The sequence below is a fragment of the Cydia fagiglandana genome, chromosome 23 (assembly GCF_963556715.1).
Source record: "Cydia fagiglandana chromosome 23, ilCydFagi1.1, whole genome shotgun sequence".
NCBI classification, from domain to species: domain Eukaryota; kingdom Metazoa; phylum Arthropoda; class Insecta; order Lepidoptera; family Tortricidae; genus Cydia; species Cydia fagiglandana.
The window spans coordinates 9,025,239-9,044,888 of record NC_085954.1 but is presented as its reverse complement, the minus strand read 5'-3'; the positions used below and the strand labels follow the sequence as shown (position 1 = coordinate 9,044,888).

The 19,650-nt window shown below is 39.3% G+C and overlaps 2 protein-coding genes across 2 annotated transcripts; both read left to right on the top strand.

Moving 5' to 3' along the window:
• The first annotated feature begins 234 nt into the window (after positions 1–234).
• LOC134675875 (poly(A) polymerase type 3-like) lies at positions 235–14,449 on the top strand. Its single transcript, XM_063534202.1, has 12 exons — positions 235–427; positions 3,173–3,392; positions 6,161–6,390; positions 6,985–7,092; positions 7,745–7,856; positions 8,751–8,909; positions 10,451–10,662; positions 11,734–11,854; positions 12,451–12,627; positions 13,079–13,186; positions 13,516–13,562; positions 14,258–14,449. Exons 2-12 carry the CDS (start codon positions 3,284–3,286, stop codon positions 14,432–14,434), a joined length of 1,560 nt encoding a protein of 519 aa, XP_063390272.1. The 5' UTR covers positions 235–427; positions 3,173–3,283; the 3' UTR covers positions 14,435–14,449.
• A 6-nt stretch (positions 14,450–14,455) lies between these two features.
• On the top strand, positions 14,456–18,018 carry LOC134675761 (poly(A) polymerase gamma-like). Its single transcript, XM_063534070.1, has 3 exons — positions 14,456–14,693; positions 15,947–16,099; positions 17,848–18,018. Exons 1-3 carry the CDS (start codon positions 14,532–14,534, stop codon positions 18,016–18,018), a joined length of 486 nt encoding a protein of 161 aa, XP_063390140.1. The 5' UTR covers positions 14,456–14,531.
• Positions 18,019–19,650: the final 1,632 nt, after the last annotated feature.

Genomic DNA, 19,650 nt, shown 5'->3' with positions numbered 1-19,650 from the left:
GTGCGCGCTTGGCCTATTACTTATAGATTGTCAAACAACTTTGTCAGCAAAAAAGGCGTGAATTTCAAATTTTCTATGGGGCAATAGCCATACGCGCCTACATTTTTTAAATTTGCGGCTTTATTCTACTGACGAAAAATGGCTAGACAGACTATAAAAACTTGCAATTAAATTAAATTAAAATAAATTTAATTATTATGTTTTAGTTAAATATAGAAATTAAATTAAACGCAATCACATCAAAGCTGGTAACACATTTTTTTTTTGTGACGGTAGCATTTGCTAACGCCATTTAAAGATGGCTGCCTTGTTGTTGGCGACTGTTGGGCGCTTGTTTGGAAATTAATGTTTATTTCTTTGTATTATTATGAGTTCAATTGATTATGTTTTCGTCATTGTGAAGATAAACGCATGATTTAGTTAATTGGTAAGTGTTAAACAGCCTTTACACGTTACAACATAGTGTAGAATACAGTTATTATAACCATCCATTTAGCGCAACGTGAGATTTTCTTGTGCTTTCTTTGTAAGCATCTCTAAATATAAGTTTAAGATTTAGATCTTTGTTTTTGTTCAGTATGTTGTCTTCAATAGGATAAATTTGCTATCTAAATCTATTATTTACATAAGTGGTGACCTTAAATTGCGTATTTGCTACTCATGTTAACAAAAGGACACATCGTAATTCTTGTCATCTTGTCGATTTCTCGGGAAAGATCTCGTGGTTTTTTTTATTAATATCCCGTAATTGGTATATTTTTCATACAATACCATAGTCGTAGTTTATAATTGTGTAAACTGTAGCTCGTGGCAATAAAAAACAGGTGAATGAACTTTATTATGTTTTGTGTCGTCGTTGGTTTGTTTCGACGAAATACTTTCTAAAGACCATAACATGCCAAGATTACATTAGATTATCGTAATCCATTATGGATGAACGTTTGAATATACCAATTATCAAAAGTCATCGACTACTTGGCGTGTACGTTAGCATTAGTCAGATTGTTTATTTACTGAATTCTAATGTCCTTCTATTGATAAGAAAGCAATAATATCGCTCATATTACTATAATATATGATAATACAGTTGTTGTAAGCAGAAGTTGCTAAGCGGGCGAGGTTTTCAAAATTATCTTGACACACTCTTATTCTCTTAACAATAAAGTCATCAGATCATTTTGAATACCTGGTCCGCTTAGCAACTTCTGCTACTGACTGTACTGTAGCCAGTAAATGACACAAAACAAGTTTCATTAATTGCTTCAACACTAATAATGCTCCCATTGTGGCTACACAGTGACTTTGCTACACAAGTGTTAATTTATAGGTCATGGATTGTGTCACAACCCCAAATAGCAATTTAGCTATTCCATAAAAATTGGACAAGTGCGAGTTGGACTCGCCCACAAAGGGTTCCATGCTTTTTTAATATTTGTCATTATAGCGGCAACAGAAAAACATCATCATTGAAAAATTCAACTGTTTTGCTATTACGGTTCATGAGATACAGCCTGGCGACAGACAGACAGAAAAACAGTGAAGTTTTAGTGATAAAAGGTTGTCAATTTTTATCAATTGAATTTCAAATTTGATTGAGTTGCTCGACCATTTCTTGACATCCTGCCATTCCAAGGGCTAATGGCAAGGGATAATAACAATAGCATAAGAACCACTGTACTATGTTTATTCCAAATAAATGAAATCTAAATCTAATGGCTAATAAGTTGCTACTAAACATTAATTTACAACGTAATGTTTGGGGTATAGTTTACTACTAAGCATTGCAGGGAGTAAGCCAGAAAAAAAAAACTGCTAAGCAAACAATTATTATAATACACACTAAGCGGCCATGACAAATCACAAACAAAATAAAGTAACTAAGCCGCAAACATTATTCATTATTGTATTGTCACTTCACTACACCTTATAAAACAAAGTCCCCCACCGCGTCTGTCTGTTTGTGTTTGTATGTTCGCGATAAACTACTGAACGGATTTCATGCGGTTTTCACCTATTTATAGAGTGAATCTTGAGGAAGGTTTAGGTGTATAATTTGTTAACCCATGCAATGGCGGGTCACTAGTAAACTATAAAACAATCAAACAAATATTATTTGAACTACCCATGTAATGTTTAACTGTAATTCCTGCTATCTGAATCAGAAAGTTATGTGCATGTGCAAATTGTTAAGGGTTAACATTACAGACAATACAATACATTGAGAAATTAAACAACACATAAAATATTTATTTATTTAAAATAATGGTACAGCTAATCGAAATTAAACTTTCTTGAGACATTTTTAAACTGTTTAGATGACAACGTCGTCGCTATTGGCGACATGTTACATGAATAGTGACTAAAAATTCAAGTGAGTGAAACCATTGTGGCCTAAACAATGGTACAGCTATCATAAGAGTTGCCCACAGTGTATCGAATATTAACCTAGGTGCATAAATACACTCCATTCTAAGAAGTATATCATAAATTCATAATATAAACAAAGTGACTTTAATGAAGTTATTCTCAGAACAATTCTCAATACAATCCAACCCTTTGATGACTTTGCAACATAGGTACAGTCAGCAGCAGAAGTTGCTAAGCGGGCGAGGTGTTCAAAATTACTTTGACACGCTCTTATTGTCTTAAAAATAAGGTCGCATTAAGATCATTTTAAACACCTGGCCCGCTTAGCAACTTCTGCTGCTGACTGTATTAACTTGTAACAGTTAGTGGTCCCTGGCATGTCACTAAACTTCAATTTAAGTTGTACTAACTTAAATTTAGTGGTCTGAAAGGAGTAATTGTACTTTAAATTACAGGAATTAAAGATAAGCAAAAAAATCATGAATGAAACTACAGCATACCTGACGAGTCAGTGATCAGTGCACCTTCAATAAACTCTTTTAAAAACAAACTCGATGAACACTTTTGTAGACTACAAAACACAAGTGGACATTGATGTGCACGTATCAGCTTTAAGCTGCCTGTACAGTCGCCATCAGATATATCGGAGCGGTCAAGGCGCTCACAAATATCTGAACACGCCTCTATTGTCAAGGCGTTAGAGCGCGTGTTCAGATATTGTGAACACCTTGGCCGCTCCGATATATCTGATGGCGACTGTACAAGTGTGCATTCACATATAATAATAACATACAATTTCTTTCAGGTAGTTAACCCGGGCGCTGCCCCAACAGTCACCCTCGAGGAGAGCCCTTAATGACCCACCTAGCTTAAGCCTAAGCCTTCTTTACGATAAGTTCAACGTTAGTTAGACAAGATGTGGCCCGCACCGCAGTACTCGCACACCAACCAGCCCAAGTCCAATGAGCATCAGAACCAGCAGAATTTGAAGACGCTGGGGATGACCTCTGCGATTTCCATGGCAGGTTTGTACCCACAGATATTAGTTGCTAGCTTCTGCCTACACTTTTGTGTAATATGATGATTTCCATGACGAGAACTTGGTTTAGCATCTTAAGAAGTATTAGACGGACAAGGTTTTTGAGAGTAATTTATAAAATCGAAATATTGCCTATCTGCCTCTATCGTACGAATATGGAAGAGCAATAGAGATGCCTTTCTAACGATTTCGATTGGTTTTCGTTTTTCGCGATATTATAACATGCAGATCTGTTCGAGCAATTTTGGATTATAAAAAAAAAGCGTTTATTTTAAGACAACAAGGTCCATAGTATTGTTAGTTTAGTAGGTACTTAAAATAACAAATAAAAACTAAAATTAAAACTTAAAACATACATAAAAGGGATTCAATAAAAGTTGACCTCAAGCAACTGGTTTGTCCTTAAATTAGTCGTTTTGTTCGTTGCATAGCCTTGCAACTGACATTGCAATGCAAGTTTCCATATATAGGAGGGTAGTTATGACCCCATTCAAACAAATATTTTGTGTCCCCTTTAACACAGTAAGGAATAAACACAGTAACCTATTCTCGAACGTTTGGTAATTCACGTTCTTATCTGCGCAAATCTCAAAAAGTTTGTACATTTCGATCACATCTTAGATTAATATTAACTCACATTATAGACGGGTCTAATTTATTGATATTTTGTGAAATGTGGTGTAAGTTGTTCAGCTGCATGTACTTTACCAGCATACCAATTTTTATAGAAATCTAAGATGTAATATTTTAAACTTTCGCGTTTTAAATACATATTAACTCACATTATAGACGGGTCTAACGCGAATTATATTCAATTACCTTTATTTACCGACGTTTCGACACAGGTTTCACTGGTCGTGGTCGCGGCTGACTGATTGTCCCAGCAAAATGTCAAAACAGAGATTTGTGCATCTACCCGACGAAAAGTGTATGGCAAAGTTTGGGGTAGACATCACATTTTCAAACCACCCACCACACATAATGTTAATTATTGTCAATAGTCCGACACGCAACACTCACAATATCCACGCACCCGTCCGAAGATAGATCCTTTGACATTTTGATCTGTTTTGACATTTTGCTGGGACAATCAGTCAGCCGCGACCACGACCAGTGAAACCTGTGTCGAAACGTCGGTAAATAAAGGTAATTGAATATAATTCGCGTTAGACCCGTCTATAATGTGAGTTAATATGTATTTAAAACGCGAAAGTTTAAAATATTACATCTTAGATTTCTATAAAAATTGGTATGCTGGTAAAGTACATGCAGCTGAACAACTTACACCACATTTCACAAAATATCTCGGAAAGTTTCTAAGAAACATTCCTTTTTTGTTACCAAATGTGTCAGGAAATCTGGTGGTGGTGTGGAGAATTTCTCAGTAACAGTGTGGCCAATGGAACCCATAGACTAGGAATCCTGAGACCGAGTTTAGAGCAATTCTTTCATGCAACCGATGATGCCAAAAATACGAGGGTGCGCGGGACGAGGTGAGCGAAGTCCCGTGCCGTGATTGGTCCGTTCAAAGACACGGACGTCACACAAAGACACTTTCGACTCGAACATGGCGTAAAATTACCGTATGCGTGGCAGAGGGGGTAGCGCAACTATGCTAAGCCTGGTGTATGTTTTGTCTGTGATGGAACCTAACACCTTTTTTATTGCAAGATAGCTTACTCTAAATAAATCTACTCTGGTCAGTCAACAAGAATGTTTTCTTCCCTTTTAATAAATAACTAGTTGAACTGGTTTATACAAATTACAAAAGCAGCTTTGCACTCTTAATAAGGTCAAGATTGATAAACGCTCTTATCAAACTTGTAGTACAGAGGATTATGTAAATCTGTGGGTAGCATATGTTGTTATTTGATTAATGAATTATACAACATTTGCATATCGACCAGATAAACCATTTTGCTGCCTTTTTTTATTACTTTTCTCCCACATCCATTTTAAGATTATCTTTTCACTTGTTAAGTTGTTACATATTCATGATATATGTGATCCCCTGAGGGAAAACTCCTCCATCATTTTCCATTCCTGTTTAATATGTTACAAATAATATTAAAATATCTGGGACAACATATAAAAACTCCAAAATGCTCGTTTTCCCAGAGATAAAATCGATTTTTATCCCCTGTTTTGGCCCCGAAAACCACTCGAAATAATTATATATATATATATATCCACGCTTATCATGAATAGTGGCATAAAACAAAATGAAATGCCGTTCTATTTTAAATCTTACCAGTAAAAGATAGAATATTAAAATGCAATAGCATTTCATTTTGAGTTGTGCCACTATTCATGATAAGCGTTGATAAACAAGAATTGCTCGTTTACAGGTAACAGTACTAATACTAAATATAAAAATAATAGTGTCTTCGTGCTGGGTGCTTAGGAAGAAACCGAAAGAATTTAATATTGTATTCCTGATCACAAGATACTAAAAATCTCAGACAATCGTGTAAAGTTTCTGGACTTGGCCTAGTTTTAGACATAACATAGTCTTATTTTTCATATTGACTTACAGTAAAAAGCCATTTTCATCGTGAAGTCGTTACTGCATAGTCATAACACTCAATTCAGACATGGATATCACAAGAACTTTGCGAAATTTGTTCCAAGTAAAGAAACCTTACCAATTCAGTTTCTTTTTGCGAAATCGTCCAAACTCGTACTTTGTTTTTGCTCCTGTTATCCCGTTATTTTATTTAATTACTTGCTGTATTTTGTACTTTACATTCGTAGGTCCAAAACCGATCGACATCGAAAAGACGAACGAACTGAAAGAAGCCCTCGTACCGTTCGGAGTCTTCGAATCTGATGCTGAAATGGACCACCGCATGGAAGTGCTTGGAGCGCTACACAGGCTTGTGAGGCAGTGGATACGGGATGAGAGTATGAGGAAGAATATGCCCCCAAATGTAGCTGATACTGTTGGTGGGAATATATACACATTCGGATCCTATAGACTTGGGGTAAGTGATTTATATGACTTGACTTTTAGCACAGAATAAGTAATAGTATTATCATACAGAATAAGTAATAGTATTGTCATACAGAACGGCCACGCACCGCCCCGCCCCGACTCGCATTACCTCGGTCCGCGACTGGCCGCGACATGAATCTGGCGGACTTCAGGGCTAACCGCGAAAATCGAAGTTTGCAAATTGCGGGGATTTTTCTCTGTCACTCTAATTACGCCTTCGTTGGAGTAAAAGAGAAAGATCCCCGCAATTTGCGTATTTCGGTTTTCGCGGTAGCCGCTCTAGCGTCCTCTCAGTACAACGACTTACCCACACATACACAATGACGCGTGTACAGACGTGCCACACCCACATATAAAGGCAAATGATTTTTGATGTATGGCGTGTCCGTCCTGTGCTTTTAGGGTCTCCCCACACTAGCGTCGGCGTCTAGTCAGCGATATGGAAAATGGCGTCGCTGCACAGTTGCGCCAATGTTGCGTCGAGCAGCAGCCATAGAGTTGACAACACGCCGACTATCGGGAGACGCTAGTGTAGGGTGGCACTTCAATTTTGTTATAACCATTAATATACGTAATTGCACAGGTCCACCACCGCGGCGCCGATATCGACGCGCTCTGCGTGGCGCCGCGACACATTGACCGGACAGACTATTTCCAGTCCTTCTACGAACTCCTACGTCAGCAGCCACAGGTTAATATTTAACTACTTACTACATCATAACATCACTAACCAGTATAGGTACGTCCCACTGTTGGGCAATGGTAGTTTCCTGACGATGTTTTCTACCACCGGAAAGCAACTGGAACTAATGATATTTTGTACATATTCTTTGACTAACTCATTTCGTGCCAAGGTGGCAACCAATGATCTCCAGTTTGAAAAGCTGCACGCCTTAGGGTGGTAGTACACCTGTACAATATCTTTGTCCAATAATATTATCTCACTCTCTCATTAAGCAAAATGTGACGCAATACACATTGGATAAAGATATTAGATAGGTGGAAACCACCCCTAACGTTAAGCTGCTGACGCTTTGTTCCTACGCAACTACATATTACAGGAACACTGTCATTGTAAAAACATCTATGCAAGGGGGTTACCTTTTCTCTGCAGCTGACTGTACTCAGGGATATATTGTGTTGATAATGATAATTTTTTTACCAGTTGATGAAGAGGATGCTTATGATGAAATTTGCAGAAAGGCATAGACGAAAAAAGCTCGTTTCTGGCAGAAACTTATCTACAAATGTTAATTTGTTCCTATTAATTGCACTATGTGTTAGAAAAATCTCATATCTATCATATGATACGAAATACTTTGAACGTCTTATTTTCTACACAGGTTCGGGACTTGCGCGCCGTCGAAGATGCTTTTGTGCCAGTCATCAAAATGAACTTTAACGGTATCGAGATAGATCTGCTATTTGCCCGCCTCGCTCTCAAGGAGATACCAGGTATGAGCCCTCCTTATCATCTTACCCTCTTATTCATAAAACTAGTTAAATTATGTTTTATCACTTTCTTACAAATACATATGTCAAAATGACAAATAGAGACAAACGATTCATAGCCAATTAAGGCCGTGGTTAGCTTTGGAAAAGCATCAACATCGGCCCCAAAAGATCGGGCAGAGGTAGACTCCCTACGACCTGGATGTCAGTAAGAAGTGCATATACTTGGAAAAATTCGACCTTTGCCGCTGTGGCCCGGTGGCCGAATGGCACAAGCGCCTGCCGCGATAGCAGAGGACGCTGGTTCGATTCCAGCGTCCTCTCCAGAGGCCTTGTTCACTTTTTCTTAGTATATGACATTTATTTCAGTTTATATTTTATATAGTAGTGTGTCTACTTGAAATAAAAAACCGGGCAAGCGCGAGTCGGACTCGCGCACGAAGGGTTCCGTACCATAATGCAAAAAAAAAACAAAAAAAAGCAAAAAAAAAAACGGTCACCCATCCAAGTACTGACCACTCCCGACGTTGCTTAACTTTGGTCAAAAATCACGTTTGTTGTATGGGAGCCCCATTTAAATCTTTATTTTATTCTGTTTTTAGTATTTGTTGTTATAGCGGCAACAGAAATACATCATCTGTGAAAATTTCATCTAGCTATCACGGCTCGTGAGATACAGCCTGGTGACAGACGGACGGACGGACGGACGGACAGCGAAGTCTTAGTAATAGGGTCCCGTTTTACCCTTTGGGTACGGAACCCTAAAAACAAATTAAAATATTTTCTGAAAATAATTTAATTTGTTCTAATACTTCTAATAGAAGGGTTATTGTTACAAGTGTCACTACTCACTATGTAGAAATCATAATAATCTTAAAACAGTAAAAACCTTTCCAGATTCCTTCGACCTACGAGACGACATGCTTCTCAAGAACCTGGACCAGAAATGCGTCCGCTCCCTAAACGGATGTCGCGTCACCGACGAGATACTCCGGCTCGTGCCCAACATAGACAACTTCCGGTTGACTCTGCGCGCCATCAAGCTGTGGGCCAAGCGTGAGTAACGTCTGAAACCTCCACAGGGATAAGGGGCTATTCATAAATTACGTCATTACGAATGGGGGGGGTCTGGACATCGGATGATGGTAGCATGACGTAGGAGGAAACGGGATCATTCGAACCAAGATTTTCAAAAATCGTCAAAATAAATGACTTAATTTATGGACAGCCCCTAAACACAAAAACAACTTTATAATATATCACTTGACGCATAATCAATTTAATTAGGTTTATATACAATATATATACAGTGGTACAACTAAACGAAATTAATAACTAGCTTAAATCTAAAATAGGCCCCTGAGGCATTGTACCAAGGATGCTGGCGGCATTTCCCCGCTGTATCGCAATACTATACGTTGTGCGAGGTAGCCGCCAGCTCTTCGGTCACCAGTTACGTCAACCAGACGCTTCGCGATTTCTGCGAACAACTTATGCGCGCTGGGACCCCATGGACCTATTCACTTGACTATATTCTAACTTCAACTTCACTTTAAATGGTGACGACCGACTACTCTGGGTAGGAGGGCCGCATTTTATACCAGATTCTGGCAATGTTGCCATACCCGCAAAATTTAATAAAAATGCAATCAATCAGAAACTATTAGTTAAGATGTAGGTAGTCTGCCGTGGTTACACGTCACATCATCATTGCATACGTCCCACTGCGGGGCAAGTGGGCAAATGCTTCCTCCCAATGTATGTCCATTCAGCGTCAAATAGATGTGACGGTCAAAGTGGCCAAATATATCGTAGCACACCTTGATTGCCATTTTCACTGAAACACCAATCAGAAGCGAGCTAAGAAGTGACGTCATCAATCCATGACATATTTCTTAGAGTAGCATAAACATTGTGTTGGAGGCCAAGACTCATTTTGGGTCATCGCGCCAAACTAGTAAGTATAAGACAACCTCATTGACCGTAATCCATACGTCCTCACCAAAGAGTTTGGAGGTTCAAAAAAAAAATATATCGCCACTAATCATTTATAAGTAAAAAATAAGTAACTTACCATATAGATATTTGACCGTCACAGTCATGCTGACATTGCTAATCAGCAAGCTAAGCTAAGTTTTGGGCCATATTTTATTTGGGGCTAAGTAAATAGCTACCGTCCGCATTCAAAGACCTCCCACCTATCGAAATTGCAAACTTCACGCTGATAAGCAGGGGGAAACTGCCACCTAGTGGCCTAAATATGAAACGTGACAATGACTTAACACCAATTAACTGGGCGATCCGTGTGTGTAGGTTTCCTCACAATTTTTCCAATACAAAAAAGTTACTGTTAATTTTTTTAACCAATCAATCCCGAGATACGTCAATAGTCAAGACCGGGATACGTGGAAAGGGAGGAGGGAGGCCTTTGCCCAGCAGTGGGACACTCTAGGCTCATATAAATATAAATAAATCGTACCTATTTGTTTACTAGATGTAATTTGTACCCACGACCTTCAGTTAGTAAGGCACACGTTTTACCAACCGACAGCAATTACATGCTTGATTGCATCAATATTAATCCTATCTCTCCTCAGGTCACGGCATCTACTCGAACACACTGGGCTACCTCGGCGGAGTCTCCTGGGCGATGCTAGTAGCCCGCACTTGCCAACTATACCCCAACGCCCTCCCAGCGACATTGCTGCACAAGTTCTTCCTGGTCTTCAGCCAGTGGAAGTGGCCGCAGCCGGTGCTGCTGAAGCAACCTGACAGTGTCAACCTGGGCTTCCCGGTGTGGGATCCAAGGGTAAGTTATCCTATACTTACAATGCTAGTAGCCCGCACTTGCCAACTCTACCCCAACGCCCTCCCAGCCACATTGCTGCACAAGTTCTTCCTGGTCTTCAGCCAGTGGAAGTGGCCGCAGAGGGTGTTGCTCAAACAACCCGACAGTGTCAACCTGGGCTTCCCGGTGTGGGATCCAAGGGTAAGTTATTCTAACCTAGCTTTCGTAAGCTCCACTTGTCTTCAGCAACTTCAGCCTTGCTCCAGTCCAGTCAAACCAGATCAAAACCAAGCCTTAAGTGCCTAAGGCTGGTTTCGAACTGGCGTCTCCTTTCAGGCCTATAACCGCGAACATCGAAGTTCGCAAATTGCGGGCATTTTTCTCTGTCACTCTAATTACGCCTTCATTGGAGTAAAAGAGAAAGATCCCCGCAATTTGCGAATTTCGGTTTTCACGGTAGCCCCTCTGGTACCCTCGATCCACCCGGTCAAGGTAGCTCAATTCCCTGAGTCTTTCGCAATCTTTAACACATTGACTGCCAAGAACACGTGTTCATTTTGCACAGGAAACGGCGCCGGGCACCGAAAGTGTTAAAGATCTGTAAAGGAATGTACTGACCATTCTCTCAAGGCTAGTTTGCACTCCCATTCCGATAGCGAGATAGGCTTTTTGCAAGCTTTTATTTAGTTAGTTAGTTTGTTTCGTTGTGTTGTTGTTAGTTAGTTTCACCTGACCGTTGTCTGTAATCAAATCTTGCAAGTTAAATTTGATCCACTTCCCGGTTTCCGATTGAGCTGAAATTTTGCATACATACGTAAGTCGGGTGACAATGCAATATTATGGTGTCATCGAGCTGATTTGATGATGGAGACCAGAGGTGGCCATAGGAACTCTGTGATAAAACAACGAAACCTAATTGTGTTGGGGGTTTTTAGAATTGTCTCGATGAGTATTAATTGCCTGTGGAAAGAAAAGTACAGTCAGCGATAAAAGCTTGTACCAAAAATGAAGTTTAAAACAAACCAATCTAATGACAAGCAAAGTTCGTAAAAGGGACTAGAGAAAAGTTTAGTAATAACCTTTTTTTAACAGGTAAACGTGTCAGACCGGTTCCACCTGATGCCAATCATCACCCCCGCCTACCCGCAACAGAACTCCACCTTCAACGTGTCTGCCTCTACGAGAACAGTCATCATGGAGGAATTCAGACTGGGTACGTTAAAAAACTTTTGATTGTTGTTGATGTTTGAAATGATACAAAGTTCGTCCGTTCTACCGGACTGTTTTAGATAACACGCGATAGTAAACCTTCATAGGAAAATGGATAAAAAATTAATATGCATGAAGGTTAATTTTAATGGTATCCTTTGCCGGCTATTGCCTAGAAAAATTGATTTTTTTTGTTGTTTTATTACGAGTACTGTAATTTATTTTTTTAACTAAGCTTGAAAAAAAAATACGTCTGCAACGGCGAATCAAATTGTTGGCAATTTGGCATTGGCAGTGACACGATTTTTGTAGGAAATTCTTCACTATAATTCAGTGCTTTTCGTACTTTTTCATGACGCGACGCGACCCCCTTAGTACGAACGAAGTGTTTCGCTTATATATAGTTTTCAAGGCTGGCAGAGGCTTCGCAACCCCCCAGGGAGTCGCGACCCACAGTTTGAAAACCACTGCTATAATTAAGCTGCCTTTAAATAAGTTTAAAGGTACAACAGAAAGACCAACTATTGGTGGAGTGCCAAGAATTGGATAGTCTATCCTACCACTAATAAACTTGGTGATATAAACGGTTTTTTTTTTCAGGCCTCGCAATAACAGACGAGATAATGCTCTCGAAATGCGGTTGGGAGCGTCTCTTCGAAGCTCCCAACTTCTTCGCGCGCTACAAGCACTTTATAGTGCTGCTCGCTTCTTCAGCCAACAAGGATGACCAGCTGCAGTGGTGTGGGCTGGTGGAGAGTCGGATCAGACATCTCATCAGTAAGATTTTTATTGTATATTTATATTTCACAATAATGTAAAACTGTTTAATAGTTTTAATTTAGTTTGCAAGTTATTATTCACCTATTATTTATTGATTTAGTGGTCAATTGAACTAATAAGTTTACCAATCTAATTCTGTAAATTAAGGTAGGCATAGGAACACTATTATAAAACAACACGTAATCGAGTTTGAGCTTATTAAACTAATTTTCTAAGGGGACTTGTTTAACATAATTACATTCGGAGATATAATCTTAAATCGAAAACTTATTCTATTCAAGGACTGTTGTCGTTTTTAGGGTTTTCGGGGATTTATCCCGAAAACCTCGGAAACGACATTCTATTAAAATTACTTCCACCTAGTAGCTTGTATAATTGCTTGTAATAAACAATATTTCGTCGGTGCGTCAGCAGATATGTAGAACATTGTTTTTTTTTTTTATTACAGCAACCCTAGAAAGAAACCAACACATAACCATCGCCCACGTCAACCCAGAGTGCTACAATTCAGTGCCGCTCAATATCAACAACGGGCAACCCCTCGCCTTGCCGCCTGGTAAGCTGTACTACACTCGTATTTAATTTGCACTAAATTAGAAAATAACTAAGGACATCTTAATTCAATTGCCAGCTCTCCTCAATACAAATGTCAGAAAGAAATAGCTTTTTAGCAATAAGACCTGTTGTCTTGCCTCTTCTTAATTTTCTGTATTCCTTGTGTTGTTTTCTGTATTGAGGTGTGCAATAAAGAGTATTTGTACTGTATTGTTATGTGAACTAGAAAGAAGAATAAATATATTTGAATTATGTCATAAATCATACATGTGATAGAGATAGTACAAAATAGAATAGTAATGTATGAATAATATAACAATTTTATTTAAGGTGCCCCAGTCCCAGATCCTGGTACTGAAGTCAAAAAGAATGAAAATGTAAGTCAAACATTATTATTTTAAGATTAAGTAAGGTCATTATATTTAAATATTTGAACTATACAGATCTAGTTACTTTTGTAAAAAAATAATAATATATAGACATCAAAACTGTTAAAATACACACCTTGTTTACCACCTTTTATAATACGAGTAAGGTGGCACTTATTAGAAGTGACTTTTAATGACTATAAAGTTTTGTATATTGATGTTATTCATAATTTAAAATACTGTTTAGTATCGTTTATTTCTATGCCTTTATGACAGCGTCCTTTTTGACCTGTCCAATGTCAGTGCGTCTCACTCTCTCATTAAAGCAAAGTATGTGACGCAATACACATTGGACAAAGAAATTGGATAGATGGAATACCACCCTTAGAAAGAGATACAATTGTCCATATATTTCCCTATAGTTCGTTTTTTTAGCATTAAAAATAAGGTATACAATCTTGATGTGTCTTTTAATTGAAATCACATTTAAAATAAGTTACGGCAAATATGTAACAATTATGAATCTAATACGATCATTTATGTTCTTCTGCTTTCATAAGTAATAGTTACTGATTTTTAAAAAGCGTTTCTCAATTAAAAGACATATCTAAATCGCTCACCTTCTTTCAAGTTCTTTCTAATGCTAAAAAAACGAACTATAGTTCTAAAAATAAGGGTTATTGATATATTAGTCAAATTTACAGGGTGAAGTACTAGCGAACCACTGTTCCATGTGGTTCATCGGTCTCGTGTTTGAGAAGACCAACCTCAACGTAGACCTCACGTACGACATATCCACGTTCACGAAGAGCGTGCATTACCAAGCGGAGAATACTAATATGCTGAGAGAAGGCATGGCTATTGAGGTGAGTTATCCTTAGTAAGTCCATCTTCTGTTTGAGGAGACTAAACGTAGACCTCACGTACCACATATCCACGTTCACGAAGAGCGTGCATTACCAAGCGGAGAATACTAATATGCTGAGAGAAGGCATGGCTATTGAGGTGTTTCTTAGTAAGTCCATCTTCTGTTTGAGGAGACTAAACGTAGACCTCACGTATGACATATCCACGTTCACGAAGAGCGTGCATTACCAAGCGGAGAACACTAATATGCTGAGAGAAGGCATGGCTATTGAGGTGAGTTATCCTTAGTAAGTCCATCTTCTGTTTGAGGAGACTAACGTAGACCTCACGTACGACATATCCACGTTCACGAAGAGCGTGTATTACCAAGCGGAGAACACTAATATGCTGAGAGAAGGCATGGCTATTGAGGTGAGTTATCTTTAGTAAGTCCATCTTCTGTTTGAGGAGACTAAACGTAGACCTCACGTATGACATATCCACTTTCACGAAGAGCGTGCATTACCAAGTGGAGAATACTAATATGCTGAGAGAAGGCATGGCTATTGAGGTGAGTATTTCTTAAAGTAATAAGTTAGAGTTTGTTGCCGGTCCCATATTGGGATACTCTCTCCTCCAATCGAGGGGGGACTTAAGTCTTCTCGAGGCAGAGGTGTAGGGGTGGAGCCGGTGTAGCTTTAATTGACGTTCATAAGCGCATTGTAATATGCCTACTTGAATAATAAACTATCTTTATGGACATATACATGGCTGCCGAGAACGGAGACAAGAATATTTCTTTATGAAAACTATGATTGGCACTTTCAAATGGAATTGATTTCGTTTGTAACTTGACAAGTACAATTTTTTGATAGTAAGCATCAAAAACTTATGGCCTCACTTAGTAGATTTGTTTAGAAGCAGCATTTTTGATTTTATAGTTGTTAGAGATCAGACCTATAGTTCGTTTTTTTTAGCATTAGAAATTAGGTAAACAATCTTGATGTGTCTTTTAATTGAAAAACACATTTTAATAATAAGTTTCTGCAAATATGTAACAATTATGAATCTAATACGATCATTTATGTTCTTCTGCTTTCATAAGTAATAGTTTTTGAATTTTAAAAAGCGTTTTTCAATTAAAAGACATGTCAAGATCGCTTACCTTCTTGCAAGTTCTTTCTAATGCTAAAAAAAACGAACTATAAAGTTGCGTCCAGATTTGGCCTTTGTAGATCGGAACACACTTAGCTGGGCGTCCGGCACGGCATCTATATTAGGGAATGCAAATCGGCTATTTTCGGTTATTTTTTGTATGGAAATAATCGGTTATTAACCGAAACCGCGGTTATTTCCATACAAAAAATAACCGATTTGCATTCCCTAATCTATATTAAACGAATGCAAACGTATGCGGGCGGCCTCACTGCACGTTGTTCAAATCCTATTGACGCTTGATGCTGCGCTGAACGCCTTACTTGACTTTCGCATCTTGACTAGTTTGTTATGCAAATAGCAAATTATCTAATAATTAATGTTATTCCCAGGTGCGGCACGTGCGACGCAAGCAACTCCACCAATACCTCTCAGCGTCGTTACTGGTGAAGCGTGAGCGGACAGCGTCAGGGACTAAACGCAAGCCCGACGCCCAGCCAGTCAAACCCGCACCTAAGAAAACTAAGCGATTATCCGAGAGTAGTGTAAGTTTATGACACATTTATTTTTATTAGCTGTTTGAGTGTTCGTTCAGAGCATAAAGTACTAGAGAGAGGCCATGCCGACGGTGGTTGCGTCGCAGTTGTTAGTTCAATGAGCATACACTGCCTCTAGTTCACCGTCAGTTGTTACCGAGTGTGTATGAAGGTTAAGACAGAAAATATTCCGTTTTTATTTAAAATGCCGTGTAGTGCAATGGTTACCAGCAAACATCGTAGTGATTTGATTCATTTCCGCTCCAACGGAATCACTTTTCACATGTAAATACTATTTATTTGTAATAAAACAATGAATTTAACGTAATATTCCGATTTTACGCTTATTCATATTCATATTCAATTCTTTATTGCAGATAACAGATGATCCATATTAAATTAAAATAATTAAAATTACGTACACAATAATAAAACAATAAATAGGTACACTTAAAAATGATTAAAATAATAAAATTAAAAATTAAAGTATTCAGTCTTACACAAAAAATAAAAATAAAAGGTACATTTTGGAATTACAAACACAAAATAAATAATAATAATAGTTAAAATTCAGTCAATTATTTACATGCAAACTATTCCAGTGTCTCGCTATGGGGGAGTCCAAACAGCTAGCGATCACACTCAGAATGCCGTTGTTACTCCCACGCACACGGCGCATGATGGAGGCGACCCGCTTTCGAACAATGGCATGGAAGCCGTCTACTCGCATTTCCGCAAACATGCCCGATGCGCTGCAGCACCTGGGCAGTCCCAACAGCATCCTGAGCGTGTTATTATATTGCACCCTTAAGGCACTGACTGCCCGCTGAGTATAGTTCACCCACAGGCAGCACGAATAAAAAGACTGGCAAAACGCCTTAAACAAAGTAATTTTAACTTCATTACTGCATCGCGCAAACCTGCGGGCCAACATATTCCCCCGAACAGCCAGCGCCCTACGCTCCCTCTCAATGTCCAGGTCATCCGAGAGACACTCCGTGACCCAGTGACCCAAGTACTTAAATTTAGCGGTTCTTTTTAGTGGTACTCCATTCAACATAATATTCGGGACCCTATCCACTTTAAAACCGCGCGACTGAAATACAAGTACCTCACTCTTCGTCGTGTTGTACTTAAGTCCATGAGCCACCGCGTACCTCTCACATTTGCCAAGCAGCCTACTAACTGCACACGCAGAGGGCCCCAACAGCACCATATCGTCGGCATAGCTAATATTGTTCACCATTTTACCTGGCTTAGCCGCGATATCTTCCGCGTCCCGGCCGCTGCGGCCTGCCGGGTTCGTCAACGACACCTCGTAACTCATGAGGCCCTGGTACTTGCTCCGCACTAAATTAAATTTTTAGACAGTTTTTCTCGATATTGGCCACCGTAGTCTATGGAGACTAACAAGCAACGCTAAGTGGTTTTCGTAGTCTATGGATGTCGCTATATTAAGGGTGTCACATGCGCGTTTCTAACTTATGAAGAAATTGTTTTTACGATACAACCTAAAATAAATAAATAATTAATTTGAGGTATGGTTTTGATTCGCTTCATTTACGATTTCATTATAGTTGACTAAACCGTATCGAAATGAATATTATAGTCGAGTCGGGAGCCCTTATAGTAAAAGTACTAATTTGCTGTTAGGTATACGAAATCTTAATTCAACAATTACAGTCGACGAGTAGAAAAAAGTTACATTATTAAAATAAATAGGGTACAAAACGATGACGAACGACATTCTCCCACAGACGGACGAAGTCAGCATCCTGTCATACAACGACGACTCCAACTCGTCCAACGTGTACGAGCTCAACCTCAACTCCGCGCCCGCCCCCCCCGCGGCCGCCGCCCCCCCCGCGGCCCCCGCCGAGCCCGCGGCGGCGGCGGCGGCGGCGGGGCCCAGCATCGCCTGCACGTAGCAGTACGAGGAGTGGCGCCGCCGGTTCATCTACGGCCAGCCCCGCCCACCCCGGCCCCGCCGCAGGGCCCCGCTGTGAACTGGCTACGGTGCAGTGCAGCGCTGACTGGTGTTATGTGACCGACTCTAAATACTATTTGGCGCATTTTTGTGTCTCGATTTACTTGCTCCTCGCGTGACGCGGGCTCCGCTGGGCTCCTCCGTGTAGCGTTCGATGCGTTAGATGTGGTGTTATTTTCGTAACGATCCAATGTGACGCGTGACGATTTACGCTTTCATGCCTCAATTTATGACTCCCGATGGTTCATTTCCTCCGTCCGCCATCGGTTGCGCGGGCGTGAATGGTTTTTACCCGCCCGCGTCAGGAGGGTAATTAAGTCTAATGATCACCGAGTTGATTGTTAGTGGGTAAGTATGATATCCTAAGACTTGACGCCCCACAGATCTTACGATACAGAACCGTATAATTCCCAGCTAGACGTAGCTCCACTGCTATATTGGGTTGTGCCGACCTCACTCACACAAATAAATGGTAACACACTAGTACCACTTGCCTCATCATCATCATCATCTCAGCCATAAGACGTCCACTGCTGAACATAGACCTCCCCCTTTTTTGGGGGGTGAACCACTTGCCTATAATGTTATTACTTCTTCAAATTTATGAGCCCTTGGGCCCTATTAATAGTCAAACATGTCTATAGGCTGACTTTCCTCTTTGATTAGAATTTTTTATGGACTAAATTGATAATTAATTTCATTCAAATCCAATATTTAAGTTTTAGTTTCTCTAAAGCGTCGCATGACCCAAGTTAGCACTAATATGAACAACGGTTAGACTTTCGCGTCGAATCGTGAGTGACTTGTGATGATAGTGATAAGGTTTGTTTTGGCGTGATTTCGACGTCGGCTACGTTTTGAGGGTAAGTTACTTGACTTTTTTTACAGAATTACTGTTTATTGCATAAGTGAATCAACTTTTTCTGGTCCCTCGTTGCAATGGCTGTGTTCCCCTGGATAACCCAGAAAACCCAAATGTGGTATTAAATTTACCAAACATACGATTTTTTGGTAGTTTTAAGCCATTTCTATAATGGACCATCTATTAAGCATGTTAGTAGAAAGTGACACAACATTTCTTCTGAGTAACTGTACTACTATGAAAGTGTCATTCTATGGAACTTGCTAACTATGTAAACAAAAGTCACTAATAAATTCGTCATTCTTTGACAATTTCAATATGGCTGTTTGTTTACATAGTTAGCAAGTTCCATAAAATGACACTACTACTATTGTCCCCTGCTGACAATGGGATAAAATAACGACGAGAAAAAGTTGATCCACCTATGTGTAACAATTAAGAAATTAAGCTTATTTCAAAGAAACTTACGGTAATACGTTATTTAATTATTACAAGAGTCGTAAAATTCACGAAATGTTTAATTGTAAGATTGTTACATACACGGTAACTGTGGAATAAAAATGATTTTGAGTGCAGACAAACGCACTAATCTATGACGTGTCCTAATTTTTATAAAAATTATTGTCATAATTAAAAGTCCATCTATATCGCAATTAATGATACTATTAACAGTTTCGTTTCTTACTTAGTGAAATTGGTAAAGTATCGTAT